Here is a 14095-nt window from a genome sequence, read left to right as displayed (position 1 = left end):
CTGTAATAATAATTGTAATAAAGGCAAAAAAGGCCTCCAAATAAATCTGTTTTTTAAAGGCTCATTTCAAAGAGAAGGGCATTTATGTTTTGAAACAGACCACATTTTGCTGAATCAACAATAGATAAAATTTGTATGTTTTGTAGCTTTAATCAGCATTTAATCTCGCAAAGCTAGTGGACTGGCCAGATTCCATGCTTGTCATCAGGCAGATCCATTTTGCAAAGCTTCTGAAACATTTCTGCCCAGTCAGAGAAAGGACGGACCAATCAGCGTCATTTGAGGAGAACAAGGCAGGAGTTGTGGGCGGGGTTTAGTTGTACTGCAAACAAACAGTGGCTGCTGGTGAGGTAATTAGTCAGATGCAGACAGAGCAAGTGTGCAGTCATCCTCCAAGATTTTTAGCCAAGATGGATATGAAATATATACTATACCACTTCTTTTTTTGCCAGTTAGCAAATGGAAGCGTGCTAAGCTTTGATGTTTGCCATTCCTCCTGTTTGACTGTAATTGGCTGTAAAAAATCCCCAAACAAAATTCACACAATAGGTATTGGGAACTTCAAATTTTCTTGCTATGGTCTTTGAACGGCAATCAATATCATTTCATTTTAATCCTATTCAAGGTTAAAATTCTGTTTTCATAACAGCCCAACTATCAACCTCTTGGAGCAGACACTCACATCTTTGCACAAAGCAGCATCCACATGAACCTGACATCATTGATGGTCTTCTGCTTGGCTCATTCAGATCTCAATTTACCCTGCAGTTCTTGACCTTTAACATTCATTCATCTTTATTTCATCCTATCACTTCATTTCATGTGGTCACATGCAGTTAACATATCAAATAGTACACATCCTCCAGCTCACACTGCCATCTCCAGCAGGGTAAAAATAGAGCACGGACTGGCCTCCCTGTCTTTCTGCTCCCATCCCTGCATAGGGCAGAATGATGTAGTGTGTGCACACCTCATAAATTTTCCACCTAACAGGAAATCACTCAATGTTTTCCCTCTAGCCCCGCCTGGATGTTTCAGTCATTAAGGGGAGAAAATATGGAGAGCATTCAGATTTCTCGACAAAAAGGCACATTTATGGCAGGGTCGTTTAATGAAAGGCATCACTGAGCTTGTTTAAGTGCTCCCAGATGACACAGAAAAAAAGGGATTGGCAGCAGACGTAAAAAGCATTACAAGGCATCTGATGGAAAGTAGATCAGGGCAGCTAGTCGAGTTTCACACTTGGAGATGAGAACCAGGAACTGGAGAGGGCTCCAACATGTGCACCAAACAGGAAAGAAGACGAGAGGAGGAGTGTAGATATGTAGAAAAGAAACATTTCACGGGACAGAAGAGAGTTTCTACGCAACATGAAGCTGTTTACAGTAACAAAAATGGAAGGAATGAAGGCATGAATAAGCACTCCTGCCTCCTCCTCAGCTTCACTCCCTGTTTTTCCATCGCTGGGACAGCGAGTGCTGAGTGTGCATCCACAGGACAGAATGGAGATATTAAGTAATAAGATAATAAGGAGTGGACAGACAGGAAAGGGCAGAACAATTCGCTTTGTGCTAATTAGACAGAGCAAGAAAGGAGAGGTGTCAGAGAAAGAAAGCACAGAGATCAATTAAGCTAATGAAAGAAAGTCCAGATAATAGTCCAGAAATGTTCGTTCTTTCTGACACCTTAGAGCAACATATGGTATGGTGCACTTTGATGCAAGTATTTCTGACTACTCCTGCACTGCTGTAAAACTTACATAGTACCTCCCCCTCATAGAAAATGTGCATTTGTTGACAGATGGAGGTGAAGTATGCTATGAGATGAGAACTCAACAAAAAAATGCAGACTGAGAGGGTGCCACAACATGACCAGATTTTGGGCAAATATGACTCTGCTAGTGTCTACAGCCCGTTGTTTGCATACTGGAATATGTGAATTAAACTGCTGTCATGAGTCCATGGCTAAACAAGGTGCACTGGACAAGGGTATATATTAAATGCTAGATGAAATAAGTTACAAAAAACTGTGTTTAGTCATCATAGCCCTTTTTACATTGGCAGTTCCCAGCAGAACAACAACAAAGGCTCTGCAGTCACTATTCCTATTTCCTATTTTCACCATTTGACAGCTAGTTTACTACTTACTAACATGCCAATAAGTTCAACCAGAACTTTGTTCAGTGGCAACTAGCTGAAAGAGTCATACTGCTGCCTAGCATAACTGAATCAAAAGTATTTTAATCAAAAAGGAGACAGAAATAGCTCAGTCTGTCAGGACAGGGGTTGGCAACTGAAGAGTTGCTGGTTTGAGTACCGAATCTGTAATCAGGAAAGGTGCCAGTTCACTTCCTGGGCTCTGCCTCATGCACCTTCCATATGCAGCCCTCACTCTGATATCTCTCCCATTAGATGACAGCATCATTTTCTGCATTTGCATGCACTTTAGCTTGTGATTATAGCTGCTCTTTTTATCAAATCAATTCTGCCCTGGCACTTTAAACAAGGAAAATAGTCCAATTAAAGATCCTAATCTAGTTAAAATAACAGCCTAGTTTAAATGTCAGTGTAAATGAAAAAAGTCCTGTCTTGAACAGGCAATTTAAAAGAGGCACCATACTTTAAAAAGTACTTTTTAAGATCCTTGTACTTACAATACATTAGTTAAAGCAATGAAAGGCTACAAAAAATGAAAAGATGATCATGTTATATCAACTTTTTACATTTAATTCTAAATCTATTGATGCGAATCTGAATTTTGTTCTTTTGTGCCAAGTTTTTTAAGCCACGGCCTTGACCATTGAATTTTCTTTCTCCTCCTGGGCTACGATCATGCTGACCTGCAGAGTTTCAAAGACTCATGATGCCTGCCATGCTGTGCCAGAGCTTTTCACTCCCTGAGAAATAAAGGTTACAGGTTTCTTAAAATAGCTGTTTCCTCTTTAACAACCCTTCAACCACAGATCCAGGAAAGAGCAGAGCGGGGGAAAAGCCAGACTCAAAGGTGATGTTTTTTTCTCTTTGGCCCTGATAGTGGTCTGAACATGGGAGCATTTCTCCTAAGTATGAAGGTACTAAGCATGATTTTTAACTATTAGACCCCTGTTTTTAGCATTTACATCAGGTATAAAGTCCGTTATGAGACAAGATAATGTTCACTGAGTTTTTTTAAGATATATTCATAGAATTTCAAATAAAGAGGTTCAGTTTCATATCAAAGCCATTTGTTATTTCTTCACAGAAAAAGAGATATGTTTTGTATATCATCATTCAGCTAAAATATGCAAAGATGCAATTTATGGTCTATATCTCATAACCCTGATTCAAAGATCCTCTTTCGAGGAAAACGCAGCCTGCTGAAACTTGCAACAAGGCAGCAGTATGAAAGAAACATTTGTCGAGGCCTGCAGGGAGCTGTAACTCAGCCTGCTGTGGGTTAGAAACCATGCACAGCTAAAATAACACACACACACACAGCTGAGTACAGTAACATACAGTACCCATGCATGCACTCATTTTGACGGTTAAGTGCAGGTCGAGCCTCGTTGAGCGGAGAGCGAGCAGCTGAAACCAGAGACGACAAAAACAACCCAGCTGAGACCAAAGACTGGAAGGCTGGGGGGGGCTCAGTGGGGGCGAAACCAGCTGAGCAACTCTTGTGTTTTTGTGTTTCTGTGTCTGTCAGGGTCCCTGTTGGCAGCCTGAATAGGAAGCAGAGGAGGCATGGGTGGAGACTCACACACTCAGTTCCCCTGTCGCTGCTTCCTGTTTGTCTCCTCAGCGACAGTCTGTCTCTGCTGTTTGTGTGCTTTGTGATAAAGTAACAGACTTCAGGCTGCAAGACACACTGTTGCAATGAAATATCTACCGTGCAATAACACAATAACTAAGAGCTGGGAGATACGGACCAAAAATCACATTTTGATATTTTTTAGCTAAATGGCAATATACATCACATATCTGTATTTTTTCCAGAAAAAAAAACAACTAAGAAATAAGCCATTTTCCATGTGGGTTAAAATGATAAATGTCACAAAGGTACTTTCATTAACAGGCAGTTGCACAAAATCAACATGTGTCGTCTGATTTTTAAAATCAACATCATTTTAAACTGTACCAATAAAAAATCAGAAATATGTCAATTCACCTAAAAAACAACTTAATATATTTCCAAGCCCTATTATAACCTCAGCTGATGTGAGTTTGATGCTGTCTGTTATCTGTTAATTGAAGAAACTTGATCCTTATTTTCAAAATAAATAACAATTTTGACCTTCACTTTTATATGCTGTAAACACACACCTGTAGATTCATGCTATCAACAACACACAGACTTAGGATCCACGTTTCCATGTGAATGCAATAATAATGAGGAGAGGTCTTTTTTGGTTCATAGCCAGAGCTGAAGCAGCACGGGAGTTAGTGAATAATATATCACTGATGCAGACTCGCTCTCTTTCGCAACCACTTTCTCTTTTAGTCTCTCTCTCTCACGTGGCGTCTCCTGTGATGCAGCACTTTACTGACTGATGAGGTCATCCTGACCGCTGGCTTTTCCTTATCTACTCCATCCCTCCCCATCACTGCTCATCCCTGAACTCCCAGTGGTCTCCTGTCAGCTGCTTGGCTGAATGTATGTCTCCTCCTTTGTTGATCTTTAACAAGTCCTAACTATCTCTATTTTGCTCTCTGACTCCTCTGATCTCTCTTTTTTGACTTTACGGACCCAATTGTTTCATCCTTTCTCTCTAAATCAGTACATTTACATGTACAGTACAACTGGGCTAAAGTTGTAGCTCTCTTAGGAAACCTAACTAGACTACTATGTGATCATTGTGTGTTTTTGAAAAACAAATAAAGTTTTGCATTGTTAATTGCATAAAATTAAGAGGTATGGCACAGCTAACATGAAAGCAGCCTGTCATGAACTCTATGGTTCTCCTTTCCTTCAAATGTCAGCCCTTTAAAATGACCTGACACAATTTGCATGTCAAAAATCAACACTGATAAACTTTTCTCCAAAGCTAAGACCAGATTTTTTTTCACACCAAATCCACCCATCAGCGCATTTTGTTTTAAACAAGTTCATCTGTCCTATAATCTATGGCTCATCCTGGAGCCAATCCTAGCTGTCGTTTGGTGAGAGGTGGGATATGCCCCGGAGAGGCTTTCAGTCTTTGACAGGGCTGACATGTACAGACAGAAAACCAGACATGCTCACACCTACAGGCAGTCCAAAAATCCCAAAATAAGATGATGAATGTATTCTGGACTGCTGGAGGACGCTAATTTGTATCCAAAGTCAAATTCTAGCAAGATCACTTCATTTATTTGTTTATAAACTAAACTTTAAGCAGCCTTTTCTTGTAATCTTGTGTTATAATCCTAGTTCGGTTTTCGTACTCACCGTCAGAGAAGTGAAGGTCATACACATTCCTCCAAACCCATTCATCGCCAGAGCAAAGAAGATCAGGATGGACAGGTCTGTAAGAAGAAGAGCGCATTAGTGACACAGACAGATGGGGTTAAGCTGCAGACTCTAGGCAGCTTCCACACATCCCATCCGATTGATCAAAATGTCACAGCTGCATCAATAAACCAGAGAATCTGAGACAAATGTGTCATGTGCTGAAACAGATGAACAAAAGGACTGTGATGTACAGACAGCGCTTCCCCTAAGGGGATACATGATGCTCTTGAGGTGATGTATGTAATGGGGTGTGGGAACACTTACTGTTAGGGTCATTGGCACCATAGGCGATGAGGAGGCAGGAGATGGCAAAGCAGGCACTAGGAACACAAAGAACACAGCATAAAATTAAAAATTGAATGACAAAGCACACAAAACTACCCAAAGAGAAACTGAAATCTCTTCTCTCAGGGCTTACCTGCCCAGAAGGCGTAGCTTACGGGGACCATATTTGTCCATGACGATGCCAAGGGGCAGTGTGATGGCAGACAGCAGGAAGGAGCCAACAGTGAAGGCAAGGTTCAGCATCTCGTCCTGGACCTTGCAAATGGGCCAGCCATTCTGCTCCAGGTACTCCTCCTCTGGTTCTGCAGTAGATGTGTTGGAGATGTTGAGGCTGGTGTCGTTCACTGTAGGGCGAAAGCAATGAGAGAAAGGAGGAAAAAGTTTCAATGTCAAATACAGAAAGACTTTTTTTTTTCTTTTGGTGGCTCCAAATGAAAATGAACTTTGTAAATTCAACATAGCCTGTAACATAAAAAGATTCTCAGCATGACTAATTTATGATAGTGAATCTTTCTGTGACATTCAGAAGTGCAATGTAATTATGTACACATACTTCCATACTACACTAATAGCCAGAGGGTACGTGTACATTACTTAAGTATTTACATTTGATGTAGCTCATAACTACACAACAAACATTACACATGTCAGATTTTTACTTGAGCAGATTTATGGACTGTTACTTTTACTTCTGTTCAAGCACATTTTAACCAGAGAAACTATATCCACCTCTGAAAACAGGGATGGGCAGACGGACTGACAAACAGGTGGACAAATAGCAAATGGATGGACTGAAAGGCAGATTGATGGATGGATAGTTGGATGGATGGATGGACAGATGGATGGATGGATGGATGGATGGATGGATGGATGGACGGACAGACAGACGGATGGATGGATGGATGGATGGATGGATGGATGGATGGATGGATGACAGATGGATGGATAGATGATAGATGGATGGATGGATGGATGGATGGACGGATGGATGGATGGATGGACAGATGGATGGATGGATGGATGGATGGATGATGGATGGATGGATAGATGGATGGATGGATGAATGGATGGATGGATGGATGGATGGATGGATGGATGGACGGATAGATGGATGAATTGATGGATGGATGGATGGATGGATGGATGGATGGATGGATGAATTGATGGATGCTTGGATGGATGGATGGATGTGTGATGATGGATGGATGGATGGATGGATGGATGGATGGATGGATGGATGGATGGACGGATGGATGAATTGATGGATGCTTGGATGGATGGATGGATGTGTGATGATGGATGGATGGATGGATGGATGGATGGATGGATGGATGAATTGATGGACAGATGGATGAACAGATGGATGGATGGATGGATGGATGGATGGATGGATGGATGGATGGATGAATGGATGGATGGATGGATGGATGGATGGATGGATGAATTGATGGACAGATGGATGAACAGATGAATGGATGAATGGATGGATGGATGGATGGATGGATGGATGGATGGATGAATGGATGGATGGATGGATGGATGGACGGATAGATGGATGAATTGATGGATGCATGGATGGATGGATGGATAGAAGACTGGATAATCATGGTTCAATGGATACATTTTCTGTTAATATTCTGTTCATAAAATCTGAAAATGTTTCAGAATCAAACATCACCACCTTTTCCTCAATGTTCAGACCAAGACTTAAAGTGTGATTATTCTATTGCATATTGAAGATTCATGTTAGTCTTTATGTGTCTGTTTTGATGATAAAACATCATCTTTCTCTGTTTTGGTTGTGAAAGAAAAATCAGATAAATTAGGTTTGTCTTCTCATTCTAAAGGTCAGGGTGTGATCTAAAATAGATGTCCTCTTGGTATTTCAGAGGAGCATCTTTCTAATGTTACTCTCAGAGACCTGAGCTTGGACATTCAGACCTCAATCTCTCAGTGCTGAGCGGCTGATTTAAAAGCCAGGACATTCATTAAAGGTCATGTAAACAAACCGGAGTGAAAAAAACACAATACGGGGTAAACAGGCTCCAGAAATAGTCAGAGCTGAACCCCTGTGTGCACGTTGGAGGGTAACACGCTCACCCAAACACACGAGACCACATCACTTGTAAACACAGTCCACTGGGTTCATGTGGAGTCTATTTTTGTCTATCAGCTCTATTAGACTGTTGCCTTGGGGGGGAAACTCTGCTGATATCAACAGACAGACGTAGAAAACAGCTCCAAGCTCACCTTGACTTGTTTTTGTTGAAACTCTCAGAGAACAATACAGACGGACTCAGCAGTTACAGCATATCTGATGACTGGAGGAGGGAGGGAGGTATAAAAGACTTAGTCATTGGGTGTTTTTCTTAATCACAAGTCCTGCGGGCAAGTTGACAGCAGCAGCTAAACTCTCTGCTGCATCCAACAAACAAGAGAACTAAAAACCTGCTTTCCCAGCCTGTTATGGTCTCAGAGGAGGGTGTGATGTTGATTTCTGCCTCTGTTGAGCCAGCTTAAGGTTAAAGGAGGGAGGGGAGGAGGAGGTGTTGACGCTGGTCTCTGGGCTATGGGGGGATTGCAGAGGAACAACAGGAAGCTATTATGTCATATTAAATGCATCCTGGTGCAGAAAGTTGATGTGAGGATAAAGTAGGTGAAAGGCAAAAGGGCTAAATGAACATCTGATGAATGCTTTGTTGTTTTTACACTGGTGCATATATTGACGGAGGGCTCAATGCTGAGGAGCTTTTAAAATAAGCAGCAGCAGAACAGACTGGTCAGAGGTAACATGAGGATGTAAGTGAGCTGTATTGGCCTGCATGCTTAAATGAAAAACCACATGATTGATTTCATTCACGTACACTCTTATCAAAAAGTGGAGTAGGATTTTTGCAGCAGAAATAAACATGTTTACAGCCTAATTCAAAAACTTAGTTTTGGTCTTTATTCACAAAAACTATATGGGCCATGATTTTGTTAGAGCTCATTCATTGTGGTTGTATATTTATGCATACATTTGTATACCTAGGTGGAGTTGTTAAGTTTACTGACATGTAGAGCATTTTGCTGCTGTTTGCCAGGAGGCTCAGGACCTCAGCTTCTCCTCTTCAGCAGGTGACCTTATACTTTGTAATACCATCTATTTTGGGTATTTGGATACCAAGGGTAGTCTCTAATGCTTGGTGTGACTGCACCCCAGCGTGCACTGATGATGATTTGATATCTGACCCTTTATTTTTTTGTTTGGTAGTCTAGACACTGTGCCTACTGGCACACATTGAAGACTGCCCAGTCAGCTGAAGTAATCTAAACCATTTGGGAAGTATGAATTCAAGCCATGATCTGCACAAGGTCTCAGAGAATAAAGTAGATAGGACTGAAATAACGTCAAGGGAAAAATAATGAAATAATTGACAAAAAGCAAAATGGGTGAGAAGTGGCAAAAAATGGTGAAAAAAAGTGATGAATTGTGGTTACAGAGTGGCAAAACAAGTTAGAGTGATAAATATGGGTTTAAAAAATTGCAAAAAATGTGATAAAAGCTGCAAAATGGGTGGAGAAATGCAAAAATGGGACAAGAATTGATAGGAAAATCATGAAAAGTGGTTAAAAAGTGGCAAGAAATGTGTTGAAAGTGGTAAAAATGGGTTAAAAAGGTAAGAATTTGATAAAAGCTGCAAAAATGTTTTGAGAATGGCAAAAGGGACAAGAATTCACAGAAAAATCAAGAAAAGCAGTAAAAGGAGGCAAATATGGGTTAAAAGTGGAAAAGTTGGTAAGAGAGCCAAAAAAATAAGTCGGAAGTAGAGAAAAATGTGCCAAAATGGATTTAAAGTTGTAAATATTGATTAAAAAGGCAAAAAGGGGCAAAATTAGGTGGAAAAATGTTGAAGAGCAGTTTCAGAATGGCACAAAATAGCTTAAGAGCAGGAAATAATGGTTAACAGAGGCTAATTAATTAAAGGAAAAATGTTGCAAAATATATGGCAAAAGCGAATAAAAGGGGTTAAAGTAGCACAAAAAACCATTCCAGCATCAGAACCCAGTAATAGTTTGACACAGTATTCAGCTCCAAAATGAAGGACCTGTTAGCACGGGCGCTAGCACTGATGCTACTGCTCCAACAAACATGCACTGATACTATCAATCAATCACACATGGTGCCATATGCTGTGCTATACTCGTGTTTCCCTCAACTCTTTCAAATGTTTAATGTCTCCATGCTTGTTGTTATATTTTAGTCATAAGAGTTTATTGTCATTTTGCATCATTCTGTGCATTTATGTATATTTTTCTACAATTTTATCATTCATCACCTGTTTTTAGTGTGTGAAGAATAGCTGCAGCAAAGCAGCAGCTGATGGAATCCAAATAAACTAAACTCAACTAAAGCTCTATACCAGCAACAGAGGCATAAAAGAGGTGAAAACTGGACACACACAGCCACCAGGAAGGGCACCACTGTGTGTGCATGTCTGACTGTGCATGTTGAACTTCCACACTCCTGCAATATCAGTAAAGAGGCAACGCTAGCCTCTTAGCTTTTGGCTTATTTGCATTAATTTATATTGCTAGATGATTCACTGCAAAAAACATTAGAGATATCTAAAAGCCTAAGAGGTGCAAGGCCTCTCCTTTCAAGTTTTTTGTAAGTGAAGAATGAGCCAGGGATATAACTGTGTTTGTACCAGGCTATAAAAGTGTTTGTCTTGTAAAAAAAAAAAAAGAAAAACAGAAAAAAAACACTTTACTATGATTGCTTGGCTTTGGTGGACACTCAAAAACTGCACTGGCTTCATTTTCTTCAATGCTTGTCAAGGTCTATCAGCGCTAAAAGCATCAGTATCAGCTTTGAAAGCCTTCTTTGATCACAGTTTCCTGTCAGTATTGAGATTCTGTGCTTTACTGCTACAGGGTGATACCTCAGGTGTACAGGAGCATGATGTGCTCACTGGAACAGCAGCTGCCTCATCTGCTGACTAATCAAAAGGCCTCAGCAGACCTGAGTCAATAATGGAAGAACCCATTACTCTCATGACCACACATACAGAGAGGCACATTCCAGGCTGTACAGGTAGAATATACCTGCTTTACTTCAGTGTTTCTCCCTATGTCAACACTGCTCTGTGTATTCATTGATGAATTCCTTACTGATGCCACTCCTTCCTCTGCAATGAGCCTCTCCTATACAGCAAATGCCAAACAGACTCACATCCTTCAGTCATTTTCAGATTATTACATAAGTTTGACTTCCTTGTCCCAGCTTTGTAAAAGTAACCAAGGAGGATGGGGCTTGGCAAAGAGTCAGTTTAAAGGTATGACTGCTTCTTGTAATTAAAACCAGTTTTTAAAAGACTGCAGTTATCATTGCGTCTCAAGAAGGGCCAAGAGAAGAGTGGAAGATTAGTAAACACCAAAGTTTATACAGAAATGGTAGTTTTGATTTACATTTTGCTTGAGCTATTCAGTCCTCTGCTGTTTTAACATTTACACAGATTCAAAAATCTTTACAACACAAGGGCTGTGAAAACAGGAGAGATGAGTCAAAAAGTGAGACATAAAGGGAGGTGAGAGCAGCTGCCGACTTAAACATAAAATGTACATCACTATCTTTCTCCTGAGTGAAAACACGTAGACCTTACACAAGAGAAACCACAGTCAGTGTGGGGGTGGGCTGTGCTGAGTGGCTGAACAACAACAGTGTCACAAGTATGAAGAAGAACATGCTCTCTAAAACAGAGCCAGTCTTTTGTTTAATTAGAGATACGCATGGAAATTTGTCACACTGTAAACCCTAACAGCAGGGACCAAAACATCTCATCCTTACCACCTTTCCTTCTTCCTATTTATTTCACATTTTTATGTAGATGTTTTTTTATACACAATCATTTAAACACAAAAATCTGTGGGAAATGTTGGTCATCTTTGAAGTATGTTATATACCAAGGTGCACTCTAGTACCTTGGTTTTTAAATGGTGAGTCGAGGCCTCAAAGTGGGCCGTTAAGCCTTTTTCAGTGGGTTGCAGATGTATGCCCGGAAAAATAGATGTGGCAAAAAGTCTATAATATGCTTTTATTTTGAAGGAAATGTCTCCATCTCTTTGGTTGGCCACATCTTTCGTTCCATTTCAAGTCCAAATGGCCACATTTATCATTAAAAACATTTGTGTATGATTGAAATTTTTTTGAAACTCTGGTCATGACTGGGGTAAGGGGGTGGAGGTGGGTCCTGTCCCAAGGTCAGTTGATAATGACTGCTCTAGCTAACCTGTGTATGGTGGTCCTTAAGGGCAACTGAGAAAAAAATCTGTGGTGGTCAGTTTTCTTAATATGAACTGAGTTGTTTTCCCTTCAGCGTTAATGTTTTAAGAAGCATAATATTTCAAATTATTATATTATTATGTATTTTAGTGTAGATTTTTGAAGTTAAGGTTTTTGTTCTTCGTATTTGTGCATCTTATCTTTGGCCACAAGAGACTCCACAGCGCTCATGTTTTGACTAGTACTAGAAATATTCATGTCTGAGTTCCTTCAATGACTTAGAGTCAAAGAGAGAAAAGCAGATATTGTAAGGTAAATCACTACACAACAATCTGTTTAATAGCAATAAAAAGGGTCTCAAGTACAGAACCCTACAACCGTGAGTTTGATTTAACTCTGGTTTACTGTGCTGAGTACTGAGTGGTTGTTTTCTTTCAATCTCCACCTCTTAATTGCATTATCTTGACATAACAAAGCTGGATTTCAATGATAATGAGTCCATTCCTTGAGATCAATAAGGAGTAAAGAATTAATAGATGCATTTCCTCTAAGGACTTCTGTACTCCAGGTCCAAAAATATAGCATCAAAACATTTTTTCTTCAACAGTTTCTGATCAACTAGTGTAATAATCATGTGATTTCACAAATCAAAAGAAAGCAAAACCTAGAAATGTTAAAGGTTGAGTAGAAATCTTCTAATGTAATGAAGAGAACAGTTAGGAAGTAGGGGAAAACTTTAAAGGTGTTGAAGAACATTATACAGATTTTGAAGGGGTGATTTTTTTCCCCATTACAACTATACTATAAGAGAAGATGACAGTGGTAGCATCACAAGGCTGTAAAGAAGCAGAACAATGCTGAACATTTACACATTTTTGCCCTGAGGAAAGACAAACATGTTAACTTTACTGTGAGAAGACCTCAGATCTCACCTTCAAAACAGCGTGTGCTGCACTCACTTGACCTGAGAGAAACAATGTATGTTGCTCCAACTTGACCTGCTTTTCCAACCCTACAAGTAAACAGCAAAGCTGCTGATTAAACACTGTCCAGCAGGTCAGACAGCTGGGACGAGAAACTTAAGATCTGCTGTGACGGGGTCAGGATGCTTGACAGAGCTGAGTCAGTTGAAAGAGAGATAACGCCATCAGATAAAGAGGATGAATTCAGTGAAATATCAATGGGTCATTAGCTTTCATTCTAGGTTAATTACAAGTATGGATCCTCTAGAAAAAGCAAAAAAAATATGGCAACCTGCTGGGAGAATACTACTAGCTATATTTGCAATGCAGCCAATTCCCTGTAAATCTCAGGAAGTTCAAATGATGTTAAAAAAAATTGTAGTTCAAGGTGGAAAATTGTGACAGAAGAGTCCTGCTTTACGTATTGATAGTGAAAATCCATAAGGTCATAGAGCCTTATTTCATTTAAATAGAAAATGTTTAACAGCATATTACTGTTACAAACCACCTGCTAGCTTATAATATTGTTTAATAGAGGTAAAGTTTAGGGTTATTAGCAGCATGACCTAAATGCTATCATATGAGACCGGGCCAAACTTCAAAAATAAAACATCAAATAGATTTTCTGTCATCATAGCTACTTTCATCATGCTATTTCTTTCTACATGATCATTTTCCGAGAAGTCTAGTTGGATGCCATAAAAAGAAGTGTAAGGCCATGAATCATGGCTCTGAGCAGAATTTTGGCTTTACCCCTCAGGAGGACGTGAAGATACTGTGTCCATCTTGATACACATTCAAAGGCTGGAAGACAGGCCAGAGGAAAACGGTCCAGGAAAATGGCCATGGTGTAAATATGGTACTGCTCTTGGACAGATATCATATGATAGTGTGAGTGAACGTGTGAGAGGGATAAATCCAATAAAAGTGTTACTATTCACAAATTAACCCTGCAATGCTTTCATCAGTGCTCCTTTGTAGGAAACAAAGAGAGAAATACACAGACACAGACTCAATCAGTGGATCAAAGAAACAAAGTCAGCCTGTGTGATCAGCGCCGTGGAGAACGGAAGGATGAATGGACTCATTCACACTTCTGTCTGCTTTCACGGAG

The 14095-nt window shown here is 40.0% G+C and overlaps 1 protein-coding gene across 1 annotated transcript in view; it reads right to left on the bottom strand.

The window, feature by feature from the left end:
• LOC121527287 (large neutral amino acids transporter small subunit 4-like) overlaps positions 1–14095 on the bottom strand; it is a 46437-nt gene that overhangs the window by 26095 nt on the left and 6247 nt on the right. The window contains exons 3-5 of the mRNA XM_041814194.1: positions 5888–6098; positions 5734–5789; positions 5407–5483 (exon numbers count right to left, since the gene is read on the bottom strand). Coding sequence (XP_041670128.1) covers positions 5407–5483; positions 5734–5789; positions 5888–6098 — 344 coding nt within the window. The remainder of the gene's footprint in view (positions 1–5406; positions 5484–5733; positions 5790–5887; positions 6099–14095) is intronic.

Source organism: Cheilinus undulatus, linkage group 2 (genome assembly GCF_018320785.1).
Source record: "Cheilinus undulatus linkage group 2, ASM1832078v1, whole genome shotgun sequence".
Lineage (NCBI taxonomy): Eukaryota > Metazoa > Chordata > Actinopteri > Labriformes > Labridae > Cheilinus > Cheilinus undulatus.
The sequence above is the reverse complement of the archived record's forward strand: the minus strand, read 5'-3'. Positions and strand labels throughout refer to the sequence as shown.